The sequence below is a fragment of the Botryllus schlosseri genome, chromosome 11 (genome assembly GCF_051294905.1).
Source record: "Botryllus schlosseri isolate E-star chromosome 11, Bs_hap1, whole genome shotgun sequence".
NCBI lineage: Eukaryota > Metazoa > Chordata > Ascidiacea > Stolidobranchia > Styelidae > Botryllus > Botryllus schlosseri.
In genome coordinates this window covers 500,017-524,415 of record NC_137246.1, presented here as the reverse complement: position 1 = coordinate 524,415, position 24,399 = coordinate 500,017, and the positions used below count along the sequence as shown (strand labels likewise).

The 24,399-nt window shown below is 40.5% G+C and overlaps 2 protein-coding genes across 2 annotated transcripts; both read left to right on the top strand.

Moving 5' to 3' along the window:
• Positions 1-1,352: 1,352 nt before the first annotated feature.
• On the top strand, positions 1,353-10,730 carry LOC145449577 (SKA complex subunit 1-like). Its single transcript, XM_080327970.1, has 5 exons — positions 1,353-1,534; positions 2,254-2,347; positions 3,588-3,826; positions 5,518-5,684; positions 10,442-10,730. The coding sequence occupies exons 1-5, from the start codon at positions 1,383-1,385 to the stop codon at positions 10,609-10,611; spliced, it is 822 nt and encodes a 273-aa protein (XP_080184096.1). The 5' UTR covers positions 1,353-1,382; the 3' UTR covers positions 10,612-10,730.
• Positions 10,731-18,087: 7,357 nt separating this feature from the next.
• On the top strand, positions 18,088-19,527 carry LOC145451118 (uncharacterized). Its single transcript, XM_080329607.1, has 2 exons — positions 18,088-18,468; positions 18,997-19,527. Exons 1-2 carry the CDS (start codon positions 18,171-18,173, stop codon positions 19,338-19,340), a joined length of 642 nt encoding a protein of 213 aa, XP_080185733.1. The 5' UTR covers positions 18,088-18,170; the 3' UTR covers positions 19,341-19,527.
• The last annotated feature ends 4,872 nt before the right edge of the window (positions 19,528-24,399 follow it).

Genomic DNA, 24,399 nt, shown 5'->3' with positions numbered 1-24,399 from the left:
TAGTGAAACGAATAAAAAGAAAGGATTTCGAAACACAATCTTTCCGAAAATAATTTGGGTATTAGTTAGGTACTACTAGTAGGCGTGGCTGTTGAAATAGAGTTCTGCGGTTGGCATGGAGAGTACGGCCACAAAAGTCCCTTTTGTTGTCCCTTTTATTTTGTTCATGGCGTGATATGAAGTCATCCGGAGGTGCGACTCAAATCTAACTGTCAAAAATGCTCGATTTATACATAATATTTTATTTTGTATCCATCTAATCATTAAATTCCGATTTATATGCATTGTATATCTGCATTTATACGCACTGCGCAGTGCTTTTAGATCTACTTTACTTCGATTGTAGGCCGACATATATATTTCAATAGCTGACTTTGTCTAATCACTCTATAGATTGTTTTTCCATTCTCATAAAATCTTGACATAACATACTAGAGTACTAGACAATTATTGGGAATGTTTTCTTTTTTATCAACGACACCTCTGTGGAAAAACTTATAGATATAGTGGAACACCGATCGCGGGTCCTTCAATTTTTGGCGTGGGGAATTACCCCGTGGTCGTTTTTACCCCGATCTCCATTTTTTCTACTTTCTAGGGGAGCTAAGGATAAACGCAATTGTTAAATGGGCGAATATTTCCTATTTCCTATCTTGTTCAGAACTGTTCATGAAATGATAAATATGCTAGGGATGATGGTGTTCAACACCAGTAGATGGTGCTCTCGATTCGTTGAAAAACAGCGGGAATGAATAATAATAAATTGTATATTGTATCACCATCGTTTTCTCCAATTTAATTGATATATTTACGTTGGTGTATTGGTGCAGACAAGTTATTGTACGTTTGTGTTTTACTGCACTTTGAAATGAAAACACCAAACAGGCAGGGGCTAAGTCTGATGGGGTGTGGGATGTGTCTGGATGTCGTCTACTTTCACTTCACCGTTTTCAGTTTATTAGCCAAAACTTGTCCTAGAACGCTTAACTGTTTTAGTGATTTGTAAATTGTCACATCTGCTTGTAGCCTACCTGTGAATTTACAATGTTATCTCTACTTCTACTTGAATGCCAACAATGACTACTTTGGCCCACTCTGCTCCAAACAGACTTGTTCCAACAGATGAAAGACAGCTCGGTTTCAGCTCCTGTCATGATTTGTCGTGAGTTATATGACTTGGTCAAAGTTGATTAAATACGCTGAGCGACTCCAGTCGAGTCATTTTCCTACTTATGTAAAATCACTCGAGTCACAATTTTCAAGACATTGCAACCTTGACTTGAGCGCTTAGTGGGCACTATAATAGTCACACATCTGAGCAATCAGCAATCCACCTAATATACGAAAATCTTTTGTCACAGGTATTGTGTTGTAAATATGCCATGTTGTTTCCTCACGAGGAAGAATCGTTGTCAAGTAATGGAAGTTTGGAAATTTTGATTAAGGAGTTCGAGGATAAACTGGGCCGAGTGGAGCGTGGCTTGAAAATGAATGATGCCCTTCATTATTCAGTGGAAGGATCCTCAAACTTGCGGTTTGTTTGACACCATGTTTAGTTTATAATGCCTACATAAGGGCAGGTCTGTTATAGGTTATGTGAAGCTGTTGGGAGCATGTTTTTACTCGTTGACATTACATTAGTGATGAAAGTTTTTTCTCCTGGTATTATGTTCACATTTAACAATTTTTCCCTATGGCATAAACGCATAACGTTTGGAAAAAAGCTCGCTCTTTACTCAACCCCTGAAGCTTGAATCAGAACAGGCAATGAATATCAATTCTGCCATTGGCAAACATTTGTGGGATAATTGTGTTTGTGTAAAAATTGATAGAGACGACTGATTTTGCTTTGTCGAGAGAGACCGTTCACTCTTTTATTGGTGTGCTTTCGAGTTGACTTTTATCAAAATATGCAAACCCAGTTTGTGCCAACAGAAAGAGATTGTGTACCATCTAAAAATAATACATTCAGCTTAGACTTCTTTGCTTCGATTACGGTATTCGAAATTTCATGCTGGTGATGTCATATTTAATGATACCATTGTTGATATACAATGTTCTTTCCAATTCTCTACTAGTTGTTGACGATTACCCCTGACGAGTGTCACCCGAAAATATTTGGGGTCATTTCATTACTACTTTGCTTGCAATGATCATAATTCAAATTTGTTAGATGTGATGTTGTGAGGTAACTGCTTAATTTTTCGGATGATTCCGTGATGCGACCATTGATATTTGTGTCTCGTCATATAGTGAACTGGCGGAAAATGTCCAAGAAATGAAAGCAATGAATGAGGTGATAAGAACAGCAATTGACAACGAAAAGAGAAAGCTGGAAATAGTAAAGGTAATAAATTCAAGAATGACAAATGTGGGATCATAATACAACAATTTAAATCTTAAGACTGTGTCCAGGGTCAATCATCTATCAGACATATATGTGAGCCAATCTAGCATTCGTCTCATCTATGATACAAAAATGATTTCAACTGCTTCAACCAAATTTCATGTTTAACACGAATGATTGGTAACTTGTCTTAAAATGAATTTCACCAAGGTAAGTTGTACGGTACTGTGCTAAATCTTAAATGGACACTCATATCACAAATAAAATAGCTTTCACCCGTGGGCCGTGGGTAACTGCACTCAGACGTTTGAAGTCTGTTGTGATTCCGATAATTATTGTAGGAAAATTGCCGATTGCTTGATTTGGATTGTAGGGAAAAGCGATAACAATTACATTATTTGCTACTTCAAACTAAAGATCAGAGGTGGTTAGTCAACTTGACTCAACGTAGGTACTCAAGTAGAAGTAGAAATAAATTCTTAAATTTCTACTCAATTGCAAGTAAAAGTAGGAATTCACAATACATGTCAAAACTACTTCAAGTGGATGTAGAGAATGGAGGACAAAAATGGAATTGGTTTGGGATTGCACACTTAGCAATTTATCAAAGGTTTCTACCTCCGAAATTACACACGGCTTCCAGTAGCGATTCGCGTATAACGGCCAATGGCACTTACAAATCGATTGCCGAGATTTTATGACAATTTCACATATATAGGCGATGCAGTCGTATCCTAAGGCTTACTTCTGCTTGAAAATATAATTCCGAGTCATAGTGTTGAAACTCGAGTCAGATTCCATTTCATAGAGTTCACTGCTCATTATCAACTTCAAGTCAGGTTCAAGTCACTTCTGTGAAACTCTTGGGCCTTATCGAAGGCCTCATATTCATAATAAACTCATTTTTCTCACTCATAACATGTTTATGCAAACAGATAAAAGTGTTTTTCTGGTGCTATTTTCCAAGTATTGGTCCTGATGCATGAGAGTTGGATCAAGTCATATAGAATCCAATATGCCCAGTCATGCGCAATGACGCACAGACAGGTCGAGTCAATGTACAAATTAACTCGAGTCGATTTGAGTCATTTTTCATTTGTAATAAATTTACTTGAGTCAATTCGAGTCAACAACAAATTGTCATTCGAGTCGATTCACAAATTCTTTAAGACTCCAGTCATCACAACCCTTCTAGACATCTTCCGTTTTCCGCTTTTGTCATATTTATTCTTTTTTGCAGGAAAAGCAACAGCAATTGCACTCATCTCGCTGTAGGATCAGCCGCGTTTTACAGAATTTGCCCAAAACGGCCTCCTTGCCGGTCATGAAAAAAACCCAAGCGCCCGAAGTCAATGCAGTCGCCGGGGCCGTAGTGAAAACGGAATCTGTCGACAAGGAAAACCAAAATCCAAAAACGGCCAGAGACAAAGCGAAATCGTTCAAGATTTTGCAGCCTGCGGACTTTGAAAAACTTCCAAAGTGAGTGAAAATCCATTTCTCTACTAGGCTTGTTCAAAAATAACTTTTTTGTTCAAAATTCTAGTGACTTGTTGATAAAATTGCTACGAACAGTGATTCTCAAACTTTTTTAGACACATCCCCCCCCACCTTGACGATATTGGAAAATTTTATGCCCTCCTTATCACCATACAAAGAATTATTAAAAAGATCAACAAGAATGTGTGCAATCTCAACTCATAGTTTGATGGCATTTGAGGTTATGACTATTAAGATACCTCTTAAATAATGAATTCGGACTATATACAGAGCATTAATGATCAGTTTGGGGTAAATTGTGCGGAGCGAGAAAAAATTTTCAGTTTAATAATTCGTCAAAAATAGTCACGTGCCATCGTAGCACGTAGGTCACATACATACATATTTTAGCGATGGTATCTGACAGGCTATCTTCTATTTCCTGACTTGGCATTCGTATTATAACTAGGGCTGGGCACAATGATTCGAGTACTCGAATCTGAATCGAGTATTAATTTTAATGAATCGAGTCGAGTAGTAAAAGACGATTTTTTCGAGTACTGAAATTATACGCCTCTCGCCACTGACAGTTAATTTATCAACGTTAATTATAGTTTCGATACTAATTTTCACTGTTGAAGCCTTGAAACCTTGATTGGCGGTATCGTAGCATGCGAAGCATTATTACAAAGCTACGAAGGTTACTGGACGCAGCACATTTCCGAAGTCATGATTATCCCACAACATTATCACCAAGCGGAATGTAATCGATATGGTCGAAAAAATAGCAAAGTATCTTTAATGAGATGGATAACAGGCATTATATTCTTTGTTGTGGCATAAACGGTACATATTTGATCTTTGACGTATTACATTCTGTTATGACGTCATAATGAGTGATACTCGATTACTCGACTCGACTCGAAGCATATTACGTGATTCAGAATCGAATCACTCAGGTACTCGATTTTGCCCAGCCCTAATTCTAACTCAAGAAACTTCATATCTCTCAGGAGGGTTCGCGTCCCCTTCAGATGCTTTCACCCTCCCCGGTTGAGAACCCCTGGGAAGGGTCGACTCGAGTCGCGATTTTTTTGTGACTCGACTTAACTCGAGTCATTGTTTCAAATGCGTAAAATGACTTGACTCGAGTCAATTTGTCGATTGACTCAACTTGTACTCGAGTCATTGTGCATGACTTTACCCTGGAAGTCATATGACTCGAGACTAGGACGGAAAAGACAGACATCTGATTGTAACCTCGTAGAATAGCAAAGTCCCCACGTCACTGGTATTTTGTCTATCAGCCCTGATACTTGGAAAATAGGGCCAGAAACAGTTAAGACCCCGTGCTGGAGGTATGCTACCCAACGATCAAATCTACTTTATGACGCTGCTTGCTTGGGTGGTTTTCATATCCTCATTTTCTACTTGTCCTCAAAATAGTTTCGTTTTGACATGTGTTGGAAAATGCAACTTGTAATGGGAATCGAGCGGAAATGCATGGTGTTACTTCTATGGAGTAGCAACGCTGACTGCTTTCACCAGACTCTGATAACTAGATCATGCTAGCCTAATGAGACTAATTGGAGTGAAATGTCAATCTAATTTCTATGCTTATGAACATGAACTGTGATTTGATGTGAATCTCTTGACTTTAATCAGCTCCGCATTCGATACTCCTTTCCGCGCAGGCATATCAAAGGACATCTCAACCTGGAGCAGATCAACACCGGGATAAACGAGGTGAACACGGTGCTGAGGAAGAAGTATGAATTCTTGAAAAGAGCCAGGAAAACTCTGAGCTTGGTAGAAGCGAAAAGACGAACTACCTATTTGGAAATGGGAAGAGATCTCAAAGGTCAGCATGCGAGATTGTTGTCATTTTAATGGGCTGGAGCTGCCTGTGTGGTGGTCAAAGCAGTCGATAATGCTACCAAGGATAGAAGTGGGAATAACGCGGTAAAGTTTTTTCTCCATGACAAGTACAAGTGGCGATATCCAAGAACTGTGAAGCTACATCAAATTTGCACAAATTAAAACAAATAAATTGCTTTTTATAGCAAAATAATGTCTCTTCATATATCAAAAGGTTAAAAATCGGGGGGATCACTAATTTTTCAGCTCAGAATCATCACTACTATCAGTGGTGTAGTCAGGAGTGGGTTTCAAACTTGTACTGATGTTCATGTCAGTCTTGGACATCCAGATAATGCTCGTTGTCTGATGTCACTAAATTAGAACAAAATGCCATTAATTTAATTCTGATATAATTTATTAAATGTTTCCAAACTCTAATTTTATTCGTATCTAATTTATTGTTTTCTGGAAAATGCCTCTTTGTCCGAGGCATTTTGCAGCTAGTTAAAACAAAAACATCCCTCTCGCGGAGGGAATTCCAGTGCCAAGCCGCCATCGCATTACTTGTACCGTGCAGTCACAGTAGTTATTGTGACGAATAATAGCCATGTTACGATAGCAGCTTGTAGTCTGTGAACAACCTTCTAGTTTCGATCGCAAACAGAACAGCAGCAAAGAAAAATAGATCATTTGCGCAGGCTTGTTCACTAGGGGTCTTCCAAAATGACTTTTTTCTCGAATTGTACTGGCTACTTGATAAAATTGTTAGGTTACCTAATTTAAGCCTACACACCAAATTTGGTTCAATTCCAGCCAATGGAAGCAGAGTTATTGCCAGGGCTGTGGAGTCGGTAAATTTTACCACCGACTCCGACTCCACACATTTTCAGTATACCGACTCCGACTCCTGAGTCTTCAAACGTACCGACTCCGACTCCTGGGTCTTTAAACGTACCGACTCCGACTCCAGCATTATTACCAATTTACTTCGAAGATTATATGCCACATTGTCGGTTGAATGACTGTCATACAACCATTAAACATAAGCAAACATATGATTAACGGTGGCATGCTAAATTGTTTCATTGTGGCACAGCTCCAATTATCCACTATGCAATTAACATGAAAGAAAAATTTGCTAAATATCCTTCCTTTTTCAAGTTTTTATAACATTGACTCTCTAATATCCTGAAATGTATGAATCATTCAAATATGGCAGATATCCAATCCCGTATAATAAAAATGTAGATAAAAAATCCAAGTGTAGCTCTTGTGTATGAGTCAGCAACTAATAAAAAGATCGAACTTGCTAATTTTGTCATTGCACACTATCCTGATTTCAAGCACACACACTCTTACTACTAATAGACATTGGTCATAAATAGAATATAGTTAAGTAGTCAAAGACCATAGCCTATGTCTAGTCTACATGTACTTAATCAAGTACTCAAGGATTTGAACTTGCAGTCTTTTTTAATCATTTGTTCGACCCAAACAGCTAAGCTACACTACAAATATTTTTAATTTTGTCAAGTGGGAAGCATCGTTTGTTCATAATTACATCATTTTTACAATTCTACAAAACCAGCTGATGCATTTGCTCTGTCACAGTATCATGGTATAATTTCAAAAATTGCATCAATTTTGACTGCATCGCGAAAAGGCACATTGCGATTTTCTTCCCCTTTGCAACTGAGTTGTAATTTGCAAGTAATGTCTAATTTTATCTATATCAGGGGGTGGGCAACTTTTTCGGCCAAAGGGACACCCGAGATTTACGAACCATTGCGCGGGCAACTGGAATGTTGATAACCTTTATTTAGTCGTCCTATAGGAGCGAACCAAATTAGGTAACATCGCAAACAAGACTTATAATAATACGCTCTAAAATTGATAACAATATATCATGCAACTGTGCAGTGCGCAATTAGGCCCTGATCGCGCGAAGCGCGAAATTTTTTTGCAAGATAATGACTGAATTATATCAATAAATATGTTGCTAACATACATTGGGGGTCGCATCTGTATACCATTGAGCTCATTTGGCAAGGACAGGATTATTCGATGTTTAGACAAATCGACGGTATCAGTGAACATGCCTGTATCATTTTGTGCAAATGTTTTGTCAAGGATCTCGCTGCGAGTGCACAAGCGAAGCCGCATGTTGAAAGACACGTTATCTCCTGATTGCGAATATAGTTGGACTCGATTCTGTGAATAACATGTGTTTATAATTTTCAGAATGGGGCTCAAATACTGAATGCAAGAAATCTAGTGACAATGAATCATGCGAATTACCGAGAAAAATTTCAAGTCAAATAAATCTGCTACTAAATATTCTACTTTATGGTCATACACGAAGATCTGGGATAAATGTGGCTGGCCCCTGGATACGTCAATGCGTCAGAACTATTGTTTTAGTCATCATCAAATTTCGCGGTCATGCTAATCAAATTTTGGTTGGCCTTGCAATTGTCTCTGATGTCATAAATAATTTCGAGAATTACCTCGCAGGCCACACCTAACCTTCTCGTGTGCCAAATTTGGCCTGCGTGCCACGGGCTGGCCGCACCTGATCTGTATGGTTATTAATAACAGTGATTGGTGGTACATAAAAATTCTATTGAAAATTCTTTGAAAGCAAATGTTTTCATGATAGAGAAGTTGGAGTCGGAGTCGAAGTCAGGGTCATTCTCACAAACTCCGACTCCGACTCCTGTCAGTATTTTCCCTCCGACTCCGACTCCAGCTATTATAGTTTCCATGACTCCGACTCCATCAAGCGAAAATTACCCAGACTCCGACTCCAACTCCACCGACTCCGACTCCACAGCCCTGGTTATTGCCATCGAAAAATTTGGATTTGAATAAAATAGTATTTACGGTGGGCACCACTATAATAAATAATTAAAGAATTGGTCACCGTAAATACTATTTTATTGATAATCCAACTTTTTCGACGGCAATAGCTCCGCTTCCACTGGTTGGAATTGAACCAAATTTGGGGAACATCGTTTCTATAGACAACTTAACACTTTCATGGGGTGAACAGAAAATTTTGAAATTTTTTGTTATTTATTTTTATATAATAAATCGAAACTTTCTTCTCCTGTAGCAATGCGGCTACTGGCTGGAATTAAGCCAAATTTGGTGTGTAGGCTTAGATTAGGTAACCTAACAATATTATCAAGTAGCCAGTACCAGGGGCGTAGACATAGGGGTAGAATTGAAGAACGTTCTACCCCCTTCCAGGCTCGATTCTATCCCGAAAATCCCAAGTCAACGCTATTGCTATAATAACATTTCTTCACGATACCGCCTAATTTCAATTTGCTGCGCGCGACGCTGATCGCCGATGCTGATTACATGCCTTTTTCTCGTCGATCTCTCGTCTACGGAAACGAGTCGATGCAAGCGTGAAAGGGGCATTGTTACATTTTTCTCTCGGTGAGGGTAAGCGATCAGCTTAATCCCTTTATTCTGAATGCAGTCGTCAAGCAATAATAACATTTGTCGCGTCTCGTCGTTCACGCGTTGTTTTCTCATCAACAGTTCATTGTAAACGATAACGAACATTAATAACATGAAAATAACAACTTATAAGTGAATGAAATCGTGTTTTAAAGCAATCGCATCTTATTCCTGCTTCGCCGAACTCAAGCCTGTTCCCCAAAACAACGTGAAGACACAATACATTCGATTCGCATTGTTGTGCATTGTCTTGACCTCAATGACCATCTATAAGTCATACTAGATTATGCCTTTCGTGATCGGTATCCCACCGGGACGCATTCAGCCTTCAATAGCCGTGCCGAAACTTGTTTGAGATTCCCTCGCTTTGCGAATAAGTCATTATTCACACGCCGGTACAATTAGTATATGCGGCTTTATGCGCCATGTTCGAAATGAATTGAATTAAAACGCCAAGAAGACGTTACTCTTACGTGCGAATTGAATCATGTCAAAATTCATGAAGATATAACAGATTCTGCGCTGTATAGATTGTTCGTCGTGGAATGTTGTTCTTGTATTGTTTCAAGGTCGATTACTTATTTGAATGCAAATAAGATCTCCTGCACTGTCACAGGATGAGCGCGTCTGCATCGTAACATGATCCCCGTGCAAGTTGTTGATCGCTAACTCGCTCTCAGTGATTAGATCCGCCAATTAGTTACGCTTTCAAAAGCGTACGGAATACAGAAGTCGCTATCGCTAAAGGTATGACGCATAGAGGCTCATTCTGCCCCCTTTATTCAGTTCTACCCCCTTTTTATCTCGGCTGGCTACGCTCCTGGCCAGTACGATTTGAGAAAAAAATTCGTTTTCGAATACCACTACTGTATAATGCAGGCGTCGCCAACTCAAAACGCGTCGCGAGTCACTTTTCGAATTTCGTAGAGGCCGCTGGTCGCAAGAATGCATTTTTCGAGACAAAATAGACCACGCAGTTTAACAACCACATTTTAAAAGCTGAACGTTAGTACAACGCCATGCTCACTTACATGGGCGATAGGGATGGTTACCACAAAAGAAGTAATATTCTATTAAAGTAGTACAAATACAACCAGAAATATCATGATCATAAACGGGCCATGTGTTGGTGACCCCAGGTATAGTGCAAAACGAGACAAGCTTGGTGTGCAGGCCAGGCGTCATGCTTACCGGAATGCACTGTGATTTGATATGAGCTGAGCTTGATTTTGGCTCTATTTCTTTCTCATTCACAATTTCGCTCAATTTCAAAGTCTGTTCTTACAGGTACGCCGTTGGAAGTGTTTTTTATGGACAGCGACGTCCAGAGATACGGCGCCATGCTCAAGACAAAGCCAAGAACCAGAGACGCTGTTTTTCTAGTACTGCGACATTTAGGAAAGTTAAAAGAAGTCAAGAAAGGAAAACCGTCGCGATATTGCGTGCTCGGTGGATAACCAAGCGTACCATTCTACTCAGTCTGTGGATTGCTATCGTTTTTCCAGATTTTCATTCGCTTTTCGATGCCACGAAGAATATTCACGCGGCATATGATGAACAGCCCGGATGCATGAGACACTTTTTTGCTTGAAAATTTGCGCGTCTTCGACAGAGGTGGTCAGAAACTCAGAGTAGTGGTTGTGGACACTCAAGTAGTAGTAGAATGCGCTTGATAAGTTTCTACTGAACTACAAGAAGTAGTGTTTTCGAAGAAAGTTGAAAAATGAGTATTCCTGGCCTAGTTTTGCCTAAAATAGTGAAGACTGCCAAGTAGAAGTAGTATTCTGGGTCTAGTTTTGCCTAAAAAGGCGGAGACTGGCAGAAAAGTAAAAGTGGAATTAACATGAAGTCACAACCACCTACGTGACGATTTCTGTTCAATTTAAAATCAAGTATTCCAAGCCTAGTTTTGCCCAAAAAAATGGAGGCTGTCACGTGTTAGTAGCATAAATCCGCAACCTCTTGAGTAAGTGGTGATAGTTGGCAGGATTTTGAAAAGTAGTAGTTTCTCACTGACTACGACCACCTCTGATCTTCAGAGTCAATACTGTTTCAGTTACACGATGATTTTTCGCGTGATATTATATTGTCCTTTTGCCTTCCAATACGTAGTCTTGTTGGCGTGCAACACGCGAGTTGTGAAAGCAGTGTGACTCGTTTGTCCGAAGAATTGCGGTGACAAGACACTTTGTGTAGTATGGCCAAGTTAGATAGCGGCGGTGCTCAAGTAGATGGAGTGACGCCGAACATTTTCCGAGACATGACTTATTGAGAGCTCGACCGATTGTATCCCAATTTGAAAGAAACATTGGTATCGGCGATTTTCGTGGCGTCACAGCATATTTGTTTGTGGTATTCATGGCGTTGGTCGACTGCTATGGTCATTTACACCAGGCCGATTTTCTTCAATTTTATTCCGTAGCTGCCGACTTGTAGCACGACCCACTTCTAGGCTTTCAAGGCACCGCTCGCACGGATGAGATGGCGAGGAGGAGAATAGTTAAACCTCCAACACTTACGTAGGAATTCTGGAGTCTAACCCGGAAACCCACAATCCATTGGCGTTGCAGCTGTGGATCACACCATAGTAGTATGGAGTCGGAGAAGTAGAATTTGCGACTGCTGGACTGGGAATATTCAGCGATTTGTAATAGCTTACAGGTGTTCATATACTGCGTTTCTAGTTTGTTTCGTGACCGAGTAGAATACTACGAAGTTTTGGAAATGCGCCTTAAGTTAGCGTCAAATTTTTTCAATATCTGCTGAACATATCGGGGTTATCAATGAAAGTACAGGTTATCGGCATCGCATTAAAACCCGATATCGATCGGGCTGCTGCTTCTAGCGGTGGTATAAATGAATGTCTAACAAGTACGCAGGCAGTTCCAATTAGTAGATCTGGTCGAGTGGTCGTACAATGGCAGGGTTGATCTGAGATTGATATACTTTCGAAATGCGAGATAGGCCTACTTGTCACTGAACGCGTAATGACTGACGATAACACACAGGTGCAGTAGGCCTATATGCGAAATGATATTCCGTCACCGTGATACAGGTGGCTATTTCTCGTGGTTCTTTTATGACGAGTTCAATCATCGAAGTGATGCGAGGACATCCACAAACTATTTACTACTTACGTACAAAATTAGTAGTTTAGTCTAAAACTGTTGAAGTGGATGTGGTCCAAACAATGACCTGAGTTGGTAGTCAAAGAATAGTCGAGCACGATATTTCTGAAATATTGTTTGTGACGCCGTCAATTTCTACTCAATTGCAACCAGATGTAGCGATTTCGAAGATGACAAAAAGACAGATTCTTTATTTTGTACAATGCGAGTTGGCACAAATATCAAGATCAAGTTGTATTTTCAAATACAACTACAGCGATACGACCACTTGTGAGGTCTTTTCGAGTCAGCTGCAGTCATGGCTAATGATGGTCCATCGATAATATCATATTACTGTCGGTCAGTAACAAAACACAACATAAATAAATAAAACGCAAACACAGAGCAGTGAAAGTATAAAAACGGCAGCACTAGTACATAATAGTTCAAATGCAGTACAAAATAAAAGCCGTTGCGTCTCGACCGAACAATAGAAGACTTTCCAAGGTGTGATCATTATGTGTGAAATTATATTTTAATGGTTTTGCTCTTTTTACACCCTATTGATGCGCAGCTCATTTTGCGCTCCAGTTATCTTTAGTTATGCAGCTAGATGTGTGATTGTGTGTTGTGATAGATTTTTGTTTTTATGTCTCACCAGCGAAAATTTGGGGTTCAGCGCTGACTTGAAGATTAGGGCGTTTAGTGGGTTACCACTGGTCTGTGTTGTATTGCTGATTGATCCGTTTGATTTAGACATTTCGTGGGATCCATGACAATAAACATGCTATTGTGACCATCGGGGAAATGCTTATGGACAGGGTCTGGTGGCACGCAAATTTTGAAAACAAATGGTAGCGCAGCGTCGTCAATCCCACTAAACTACACTCGTTTTGAAGGTGCTTCTCGAGAAAGGACATGTCTGGTTGACAATTGATAATACGCTAATCACTTCTAGCAAACGTTTATCCAATCACGACGCAGTCGTGTATTTCTATTTTAGTTCGTCTGCGTGCTCGCTACTACGGTAAGATGTGGTAGACGCAGCGTTCGTGCGGCGTGCACTGTGCAGGTACCACTCGCGTTCCGTTACTTCTGGTGCGATGTGAGTCTTGGTTTTAGCATGTATTTTTGGATGAATGAGTAAGCCATCATTTGAAGTAGTGGCGTGTCACATTCTGCGTGCAGAGACCGGCGTTGCTTGCCTTCTATAGTTTCCGCATTAGAGACATGTGCAGAGTTACGTTGGACATTATATTCGAATATAAGTAGTGCTTTCGGGAGATTCAAACTATTCCAGTGCCATATTGGGACCTTATACGAGCTACGAACAGTGCTGATAAATGATTCATCCGGCCCGTGTATAATTAGCATGAGCATTCGGCAATGACATTAACACTTACTTCTCTGTAGCACGTCAACTAGCTGTTGATCCAACAACCAGTAGGCTACCAGATTCAACGGTCCCGCGTTAGTTCATGATCCGACAGTTTCGACAAAGGTATATATTGTACAACGATGGTCATCTTTTTCAGGTGTATTGGACAGATAACTTGCGTCAATGGCGTAGGTTTGCAAAATGCATGAGCTATACGAGACATAGGCCTACGTTGGTTTATATCAGGGTGGCCGTAGAAGAAAATTTGTGCGGCCGTGGACACTTCAATTAGTATGTGTTGGCGGCCGTCGACATGCAATTGAATTTACGAATTGATTCCCGTTTTCTTGATAGATTTTAATTAATCTTGAAATTTTCTCCGCGCTGCGCGCGATTCAATGATTTTAATATAGTAGGGCTTTTGCAATTAAAGTCCCATATTACAGATTCGAACAGCAGAGGAAAATGATGCGCCCTATATACAAACACAAACTCGAAATCGTGTACTCCTCACTATACCGACAATCCTGATGGGATGTCAAGAAATAGCAGCATGCAACAAAGTGACTAATAACAAGGGCCCACCAGAAGATGCTGCATCATCATCTATAACCCTAAACTTTCGAAAACACACGCTCCATCGACTCTACCGGTGAATCTCATCTCATCCATGGGCTGATGAAGGATAAATGTTCGATAGTAATGTGTAAAACGACTAATATTAATCACGAAATTGCATTAGGAGATCTAAAAAAAATTTCGCCCCTCGCGCGACATTAACCAGCCCCATAAAATGACCTTGACCAGTGACCAGTGTGACCACTCGCGATTTCGGTGCGTATAGCAAGCCTATAAGATTAAATAGATTAGTTCGGAGTTCACTAGAAATGGTCATAGACACTCTTAACATGGGCATTTGGTGTCCAGCTAATTCATTGCGGCTATGCCCTGGAATGGTTAATTGCCGGCCGTCTTGTTCATAGATCTGTGTAAAAGGATTGCATTTCGTTAGCAATCTTGCCCCGGTCTGTTGTAATTGTACCATCTTTCAGTCGTATACGGCTGAGGTCAGCTGTTTTCTTCTTTGCCTGAATTGCTCCCAGAAATGTCTTTGGTTTGGTTGTTCGCCTTTAAAAACATCACATCTCGTTAGCATTTGTAACATTCCATCCGACCTCTGGTATCGTATGGCCGGGTTTATGTCTTGATTCATGTTTATGCCATACCTTTTGCTTATGTTTGCTATTTTCGACGTTAGCGTGTCTCCCATTCTTGCATAGTTTGGCACTTAATTGTCGATTCCAGCTTCTTCCGACCTGATAAGGTTGTCTATGATATCCTTCCTTATAGACGTTATCAGCTAGCAGTTGGTAATTACATTTTCACTTCTTTTCACATTTTGTTTCTGGCTCTATGTTAATTCTTATGAAGGGGCTAATGTTATCGGCCACGTAGTTGTTTTCGTGGCCTGCATATACTACATCGTCCATCAATTTTTTCGTAGCATAGATTCTATCGCGTCTTCTATTATTTTTAGACGTTTTGTGCGTATATTCTTCATCCGCGTTTGCGCTTGCGCCTAAACGTATCTATCAAGTCATTTTCATTAACAATTGTTTCAAGTAGCCTGGCGGCGGCTCTGGGTTAAAATTTGAACTTGTTCTGAGTGTCCTTTCGGTTTAATATTTCGTTAAAATCCCCTCCTATTATAATGGGACTCGATATATTTGCTAGTTCAGCTCAGATTTGAGTAAAGAATTTAAATGGCTTATTCTCTCTTGCTTGTATACTATTCCCTGATGAAGCATAGATATTGAGTATAGAAATCGGGCAGTTCTCTACTTCGATATCAAGGCGTTGCGCCCTATTGCTTATTATCTTGATATGAGAGAAGGTTTTACCTTGTAGCTCTTCTTGATCATGAATCATGATAGCTGTTCCATCGAATTGTCTCTTCCCGTTTGTAGAGTTGATGTACATGATATATCCTCCAAGTCTTTTGCCCATGACTCGATCTGTCTATAATCCATTTTGTGCGTTTCTTGTAGTAATAGTAGTCCCTTTTCGATTTTCTAACATAGCCTATTCGGCTATGTTAGAAATCTTGATGTTATTCCATTGACAATAATTGACGATATTTTCATTGGTTGAGACGGCGGTAAAGGGTAAAGGTCGAGCTGTCGGTTTCTGTAGAGCTATCTGTAGGTGTATCTTGGATTCGTTTTGGTTCTGTGTTTGGTTTGTCGGTAGTCTTTGTAATTTGCTTCGTTGGATCTGCGTTTGGTTTACTGCTTTTGTCGTCTTTTTTGCTCTGGGTGCATGGTAGAGGTGGTGCTTTCGCTACCTGGTTCCACCAGTCGGTTGTATTCTCTCCGTTCTGTCTGGGCTTCCATAATTGGAGGTTTACTTGTTGCCACAAGTATATTGTGTTGTAGTTCATTCAGTTTTGCAGTGCTGGGGTTTGCTGGCCTGTTTTCAGTTTTTCTTTTGGGGTAGTCTGCTTTTCACATTCTACTTCTGTATGGCCTTTGCTTTTGTACCTTTTGCAGTAGGGTTCTGCAGGAATCGGGCAATGTTTTATCACGTGGCTCGTAGATTTGCATCTGTAGCATTTCCTCGCGTACATATCTTGTGCCGTTCCGATGGGGCATGTGTATAGGCCTACATCTATAATCAGGTATGGCGGTACAGGTTGTCTTTGTCAAAGTCCTCCACCCACAGGTTGGTATATCCATTATATATGTTGGTATTTTTGCGGAATACAGGTCATGTTTGCTGTCTTCCCAAAGTCATAGCTTTTAACTGTGCTCTTCACTTTGTTGTCTCGGCCGGTATGCCTCTCACTATCAGATGCGTGGCGGGTAGTCTTGGTAGCTCGATCGATATGTTGGAGGATGATTGCTTCAGATCCAATCAAAAAAATATTATGGAGGATGAAGTGAAAATGTATTTCGCAGCATAGAGTGAGAGCATGGCTGTGTCTTGAGTAGGGCTGGGCACAATGATTCGAGTACTCGAATCTGATTCGAGTATTAATTTTAATGATTCGAGTCGAGTAGTAAAATACGATTATTTCGAGTAATGGAAATATACGCTCCTCGTCACTGAAAGTTAATTTATCAACAAGAATTATAGTTTCGATACTAAGTTTCTCTGTTGAAGCCTTGAAACATTGATTGACCGTGTCGTAGCATACGAAACATATGGTACAAAGTAGAAACGTTACTGGGGATAGCACATTTCCGAAATCATGACCTTCCCACCACATTGTCTTCAAGTGCAATGAAATCGGTATGGTCGAAAAAATACCAAATTATGTTCAATGTGATGGATAACAGGCATTATATTCTTTGTGGTCGCATAGAAGGTACATGCTTCAACTTTGACATATTACATTCTATTATGACGTCATAATTAGTGATACTCGATTACTCGACTCGACTCGAAGCATATTTCGTGATTCAGAATCGAATCACTCAGGTACTCGATTTTGCCCAGCCCTAGTCTTGAGTTACTGGCAAAGAGACCATCGTTCGTGGGCCGCGTGTTGACCCCTCTTATAGTGCAAAACGAGCAAAGCTTGGTGTATACACACGTTAACCAGGCGTACACACGTTAACCATTCTCAATTGTTATGGGAATGCATTGTGATTTGGTATGGACTGAACTTTTTGCTGTATTTATTTATCATTTAAAATTTCATTCAATTTCCAAGTTTCTGCGAATTCAATAATTCTAATTCTAATCTAATTTGGAGAAGATTGTGTAGCTCTAATTCTAATTCTAATCTAATTTGGAGAAGATTGTGTAGCTCTAATTCTAATTCTAATCTAATTTGGAAAAGATTGTGTAGCTCTAGTTCTATCTAATCTAATTCGGAAAAGCAGAAAATTGTCTAGTTGTCCAAGTCTGGTCTACATCAGTCGTCGAAATACGGCCGTGAATGGCAAAAAGGCTGGTCACCCCTGCTTTATATAGTATGATACGAGAGAGAGCATGCACGACGATTCCAGTTGTTTAATTCGAATAACCACGACGATTCTAGTTGTTTAATTCGAATAACCAAAGCGAAGTACCGGTATCTAATTCTAAACTAATTCGTGAAACATGTTTAAATGCTCATTTCAATTCTAATCTAATTTCTTGTCTTCTGAAAATGCTACAGGAGACCTGAATAATCCGAAACGAGCCAACCGTTGTGGACAGACATTTGCCATTCTCATGATTATGAGAATGAACTCTGATTAGGTATAAACTAAATTTGATTTTTGTTGTATGTCTTCCTAACAAGTCTTTGCGACCTCGGAAATTCGAATTTTGATGTAATTTCAAAATGCTGAAAATTTTTTGACTGTCCAAGTGTCCAACTGTGATTCCATATGTAGGCCTACACGGTGCGTTTACGTTAGGATAACAAGCAATAAGATGTCCAGTGGCATCTGTCACGTTCATTGTCTTAACAGTGGATTCTGCAATCATCGATTTAGTTCCGTCGGTTGTCGCTTGTTGAATAGTCATATCACAGTACAGAATGGTGCTTTTCACACTGGTATCCTGGTCTAAGCACGAAACGCTACGCATGACAAAACTCATGATTGAGTACGCGGGAGGACATACCTGCAATCAAATCGTAACGGACACTCCAGCTGAGTGCGATGGAACGTGTTACTACCTGGGGTCGCCATGTCCGACTTGTCATTTACCGTACGTCACGGATGGTACGGATGAGGTGAGACGGGCTCGGCGTTGGGATGTTTGCCGTTTCGTTGCCAAGAAACTAGGAAGGGGACTTCCGGCAGGACCCGGACACCGGGAAGGTTTCTTTGAAGGTGAGAAGCATTGATTACACCGAGTCACAATTGATACGGAAAAGCTCTGGGTATGTGATGAAATGGTTATATTTTGTTTTATGGGCTCTGTGCGATATAATATAGATGAGATATTATGTATATTATAAGGATGGTCATCAAGACGGTAGTTATTTAGTTTAAAATAGAAGTTTCTGCATTAACTTTTCTCGGTCCCAATGAAACAAGTCAAGAGGGCCCGTGAGCGGTCATCATCATTATTTTATCAGAATTTTCTTCAAATCAACCCAAGATTGCGATATAACGAAAAGATAGGAGGGTGCCGAAACGACTAGGAGTAGTTTTTTTGTAGGCCATAATAAGAATAATGTACATTGGATCTAAGAAAGGATAACGTAAAATGCTGCATGTGCCGGTAGGCGAGGTCGATATGTCAGATCGACGGCAATCTAGAGGCGTGACTATAGTTTTGACCGGTATAATGCAGACAATTCTCTGCCGATTGAAATTTTACAGATTACGGTATCAGAACTTGCTTATTATCTTCAGGAATCTTAAACTCGGTTCAAGCTTCTTTCATTTCTGGTCGCAACAAGCCGGATGACGTGCGCAGAAATCAACAGGCCAATTACTTGAAAGACGTCGAGAAATGGCTGAAAACGAATCGATTCCTGGGTGGAAACTCTCCATTTTTCGTCGATTTCATTTTTTTCGTTTTAATGGAACAGCACAACAGCGAATTCCCAGGATTCACTTCCTCGTTACCAAATATCAATAAGTTCATTGATACTTCAATTAGAGGTCTGCCAAGGATGAGTTCTTTTCTCGCTCGCGGAATTAATGGCGACTCCAATCGAGTTTACACCTTGTACGTAAATGAGGTTACGCAATAACGTGCTGAAACGTCAGAACCGCGATTGCTGGTCTTGTTAAAGTACGCGAGATCACATTTGGCGCTTATCTTTTTTCCGCATTACGTTCTCTCTTGCTACGAATGTTCATTCAATTACCCATCATTGGTTTACATAACCCGTCGCTTCATATGTTACTTTTCTCATCAATAAACTTGTCATCGATCTACTTTGGTACGACAAGGATTTCATAGTTGCTGAGGATTAGGCAATATAGGCCTTTGGTGATGGTTGACTAAAAAGATTTTTACTTTCGACCTTTAGCCTCAATACTATCAGCGTGTACTCAATGGTATTCTGTCCTAGAGCGTAACTGAATGACTTTGCTGGATTGCTATTGTCCAGGGGCGGGCAACTTCTCCAGTCGGCGGGCCGTATACCGGAAAATTTAGTACTTGGCGGGCCAGATTGCTGAATCGATACATTATTCACCCATTTATCCACATATACGAGGAATAAATCGTATTTAATGAATGTATTTTAACGACAACAATGTCAATTTAAACCCATTCCTCGCCAATAATGATGAAGACAATGTGGATTTGAGAACAGTATTGTCATACAGGCGCCGCCATGGCTGCTTCTCTCTGATGAATTAATACACGGTGCAATCATAGTGTCCTATACGGTGTGGACACAAAGCAAATCTCACGGCTCAGTGAAATTGGTGTACGTAACACTTTCAATTTGGCAATTTGACGATAATTTTTGACCGACTTCCCGAGCATAAAATTTGATAACGCGGGTATCAACCGAAAGTTGCCGCGGTACTGATTGCAAAAATATAAAGCTCATTCTTCTCGTAGCACTGGAACCCCCCAAAATTAACCTCGGATGTTGCATTGTAACGGAGTTTGGTATTGTGACGCCACCGCATGGCGTCTAAGCAGCTCAGGAGCAAGCACAAGGTTGAGATTGTGAATGCTCAATCGGCTGCGCAACAATGGCCAATGGCCACTGGTGGTATGCGCTGCTTCTCACCTCCTCGCAGACGTCATGGTTGCGTCACAATACCAAACTTCGTTACAATGCAATATTCGTGGCTGGTTTAGGAGGGTCCCAGGACCACGAGCAGAATGAAATTTATATTTTCGCAATCAGTACCGCGGTAGCTTTCGATTGATAGCCATTTTATCAAATTTCGCTCTCGGCAAGCCGGTCAAAAATTACCGTCAAATTGCCTTTAGCCAAATGGAAAGTGTGACGTAGACCAACTTCACTGAGCCGTGAGATTTGCTTGTGTCCACACCATATAGAACACTATGGTTCATTCCCTAATTAATAAGCCCGGCACCCCAAAATTGATCAAGATATCAATTCATTAGGGCTGATATATCGTAAATGCCGGTAATGCAAGTCTTCTCGCTTCGACGAACTTAAGCGTAAGCCCACTCTCGCACGTTGCGCACACACGTGTATAATATCATACAGTCACTAAAATTTGACGTAGTTAAGCAAGCAGCGGGGAATCTCCGCAGACTGGAGCCGCGGGCCACGTATCATGTAAGACAGGAAACTGTCCGAGGGCCGGACAAAATCCCTTCGCGGGCCGGATCCGGCCCGCGGGCCGTATGTTGCCCGCCCCTGCTTTTGTCGATCTGTCTGTAGCAGTGATTTTACGCAAAAGCCGGGAGGCGCTCCCTGCGATGATTTTAACGGTGTTAGGTGCTCCATACCTAGAAATGGGTGACAAGATTTTGTACATGCTATATCGTCGTGGTTCATCAACCGGGGGTCCGCGAAGCATTTTCAGGGGATCTGCAAAACGTCCAAATTTGCAAACCTAGTTTATATTTTAAATTAGAGAAATCACAAAGTACTTTCGCTGTAGGGGTTTGTTACGGTCCAAATGGGGGTCCGCGAAGACAAACAGGTTGAGAACCACTGGTAAATCGTAAATGATGTCGTCTAATACCGTGTCACTTTCCATGCTTAGCACCTGATGATTAGGGTATGGTATTATTAATTCTGTAAACGAGGTAGAGTTCGTGTGCGGCTGCGCACTGGTCTGGCATCCAGGTAAACTACATGTGAGCTCTACACCTCAAACGCCGTATAGTGATAGTGACATCGCCTTCACGCACGCGCGTGATTCGGCCGAATCACTTGTGTATCCAAAGCAGACATGGGGTGATTACTTCATGAACGTAATCGATTGCGATTACGATTACTCGTGAATCCCGCGATTACGATTACGATCACAGCAAAATCAGGAGGTAGTCGATTACGATTGCGATTACATTTGTTTTGCTTTTAAGAACTAATTTTAGAAATGATATTGGAAGACAATATAAGGATTGTGATGAAAAGGTCTAATGAGATAACAACTTTCTTTATAAATGATGCGTCATTTGCTTGTTACGTCATAATGCACCCATGTTTGTGTGAACGCGAACCATTTTGAAAGGTTCTGTGTGAACGCGAACCTGAACCTCATGACGTCACGTGACGTCATATTGCTAATTCCAACCCAACATTTCAGTGATGTGATATATATTAATGTTCGCGATACCTAGCTTCGACCCGGGCCACATATTGCCACAATGCTGAAATACATACCGACCTTTTAAACATCGCCAAATGTATCAATTGAAGCAATCAAATGATATAATAATCCCATAAAACCAATAACTCCCGTCGCTTTGCCAGCAATTAATTTCAACGAGGACTTGAAAGGGAATATATAATCTTACGCCTTAACGGTCTAGGCCAGACCGGACAGTGTATTCGGCGTTTGGGTCTTGCAACGATGATATTGAGCAGAGTGTAATACAAGTTTTATCCAATCAACAAGTTACACAACAGTAGCCAATGCCCCAATCGCACGGATTTGGTTTTTATGATACGATAAACATGAAATCGAGTCGCACCCCGTACGACTGCTATATTTTTTACATCAGACAACGATATCAATTTCATTGATTGGTTGAATAAGCATCATTCGCTGACTACCTACATGTAGCGTATTTCACTCTTGATGTTGTGTGATTGCGGGTCAAGCTCACAGCAGAGAGTCACTAAATATTCACAAACAGAAAGCCAGATATTTCGAGCAAACTTTTGTAAGAAAGCAGGTAAAATTTTTGAGATTGTCAAGGTGCATGGTCGTTTAATGTTGATTTTTTTATGCTGTCAACGCCTTGCATAGAGTGGCCCGCGGCAGAATTGCAGTAAATTTCAATCAAAGATGTTATGATGACGTGAAAATTGCAATATAATAAAAAAGGCTCACAGTGCAGAACCTACCAAGGTTCGTTTGTGAACGTGTACCTCTAAATTTCCGAGGTTCACACAAAGAACGCGAACGTGAACCTCACGTCCACACCATCCCTAGTGTTGACTACTATGATCATTTACACCAGGCAACCACCATTTACCACTGCGCTATCCCACCACACATTGTGAACCCAGTGCATCTTCCGATACAACGCCAAAGCTAGATCCCCCCCTAAAAATTTCAAAATTCCCCCCAAGGGGGGATTTCCCCCCGGTTGGGAACCACTGATTTAATACATGCGGATACTTCTTTCACGCAATGACGAGCAAAATTAATACTTCTGACGTAATAATGAGCAGTGGCATTTGAAAATCAGACGTTTGCTCTATCAATAACCTGCTATAACATCTCTTACTTGTTCACGACTGTTCGGTTATGTCATAGTCCTTGTACAAATAAAAAGTAATCGTTCTTTCACAAAGAAATCGATTAGATATGTGAAGTAGTCGATTACGATTACGATTACTTTGGATTTATTTCGAATGTAATCGATTGCGATTACGATTACTTGAAAATGATGTAATCGTCGTAATCGATTACGATTACTAATCGCGATTACCCCATGTCTGATCCAGAACTAGGCACAATGATTAGAGCAGTGGTGGCTCGTGATAGTATCGGGTGGTGGGGCAAGGGCTGCGAGCGACTTTTATCAACATGACGTCACAATGGCGTTTTCCAACGTAGAAAAGTAACTTTATGATGGTCACATGAATTGCCCACTGAGCTATATAAACACTGGAGTGCGCTACTCGCGATATTTGCGTGATCAATTAATCGCCATCTTTGGGTTAAGTTGATAGTTGCGCGGTAAGCTGGTACTCAAGGCAAAAGTTGATGGGTGATGTGACTGTTTTGATAACTCTTCGGAATTGGAGGTATCTATTTCGATGGTTCGGACAAGATAAGGTTATATATGTGTCACCGTATGTATTTATTTGCAAATATCTGTAGATGTAGATTGCTCTACTCGTTGTATCCAGGTAAATAAACATATGCTTCTGCTCAAAATTCCTGACCTTGAGTGCTGTTTTCACAATTACTGGGATAAGGCAATTGTCATGGCATTGGTAATTCGATTTGGATATGATACCGTTAATCTTAAGGGAGCTTGGTGATGTTGTCTTCTTTATCCCTACAGCATCAGTTTTAGGTACTGTGTATGGCAATTTGATTTGGATATGATGCCATTAATCCTGAGGGAGCTTGCTTTTTTTACTCATTATAGCTTCAGTTTCATGTACTGCGTCCTCGAATTGTTGATACAAGCACACACTGTAATTTACTATTCTTACGATCTTGCAAACCAACAAACAGGCACATTTCAAGTGTAGACAAATAACCAAGCTATCAAATGATTGCAATGGATAAAACCAGTTTTGTTGTTGTCTTCAAGGTAGGCCTACTGTATCCATAGGTAGTAAAAGCATCTATGGCTATGACCACCAGCTGCTACCAGCTACGTGGTGGCTATGCATACCACTGACGGAGGAAAGTTCAGCATCATGTGACATGGAAAAGCTACCATCTAATTGTTATTCTACTTATTCATTGTGTCAAAGTAGTCCAAATAAAGCCTGGAAAGTGAAAGTGAGAATATGTGAGTTATGTGTAGCAATATGGGTTAGCGATTTCTGCAGAAGTGATCAAATGAGAGAAACAAGATGAATGCTCGAGTCCTCATTTAGATAGGGTAGAATTGCACATTGCTCACTGAAATTAACGCTATTTTGGTTACAGCAATCTGCGCTCTAAGAGTTTATT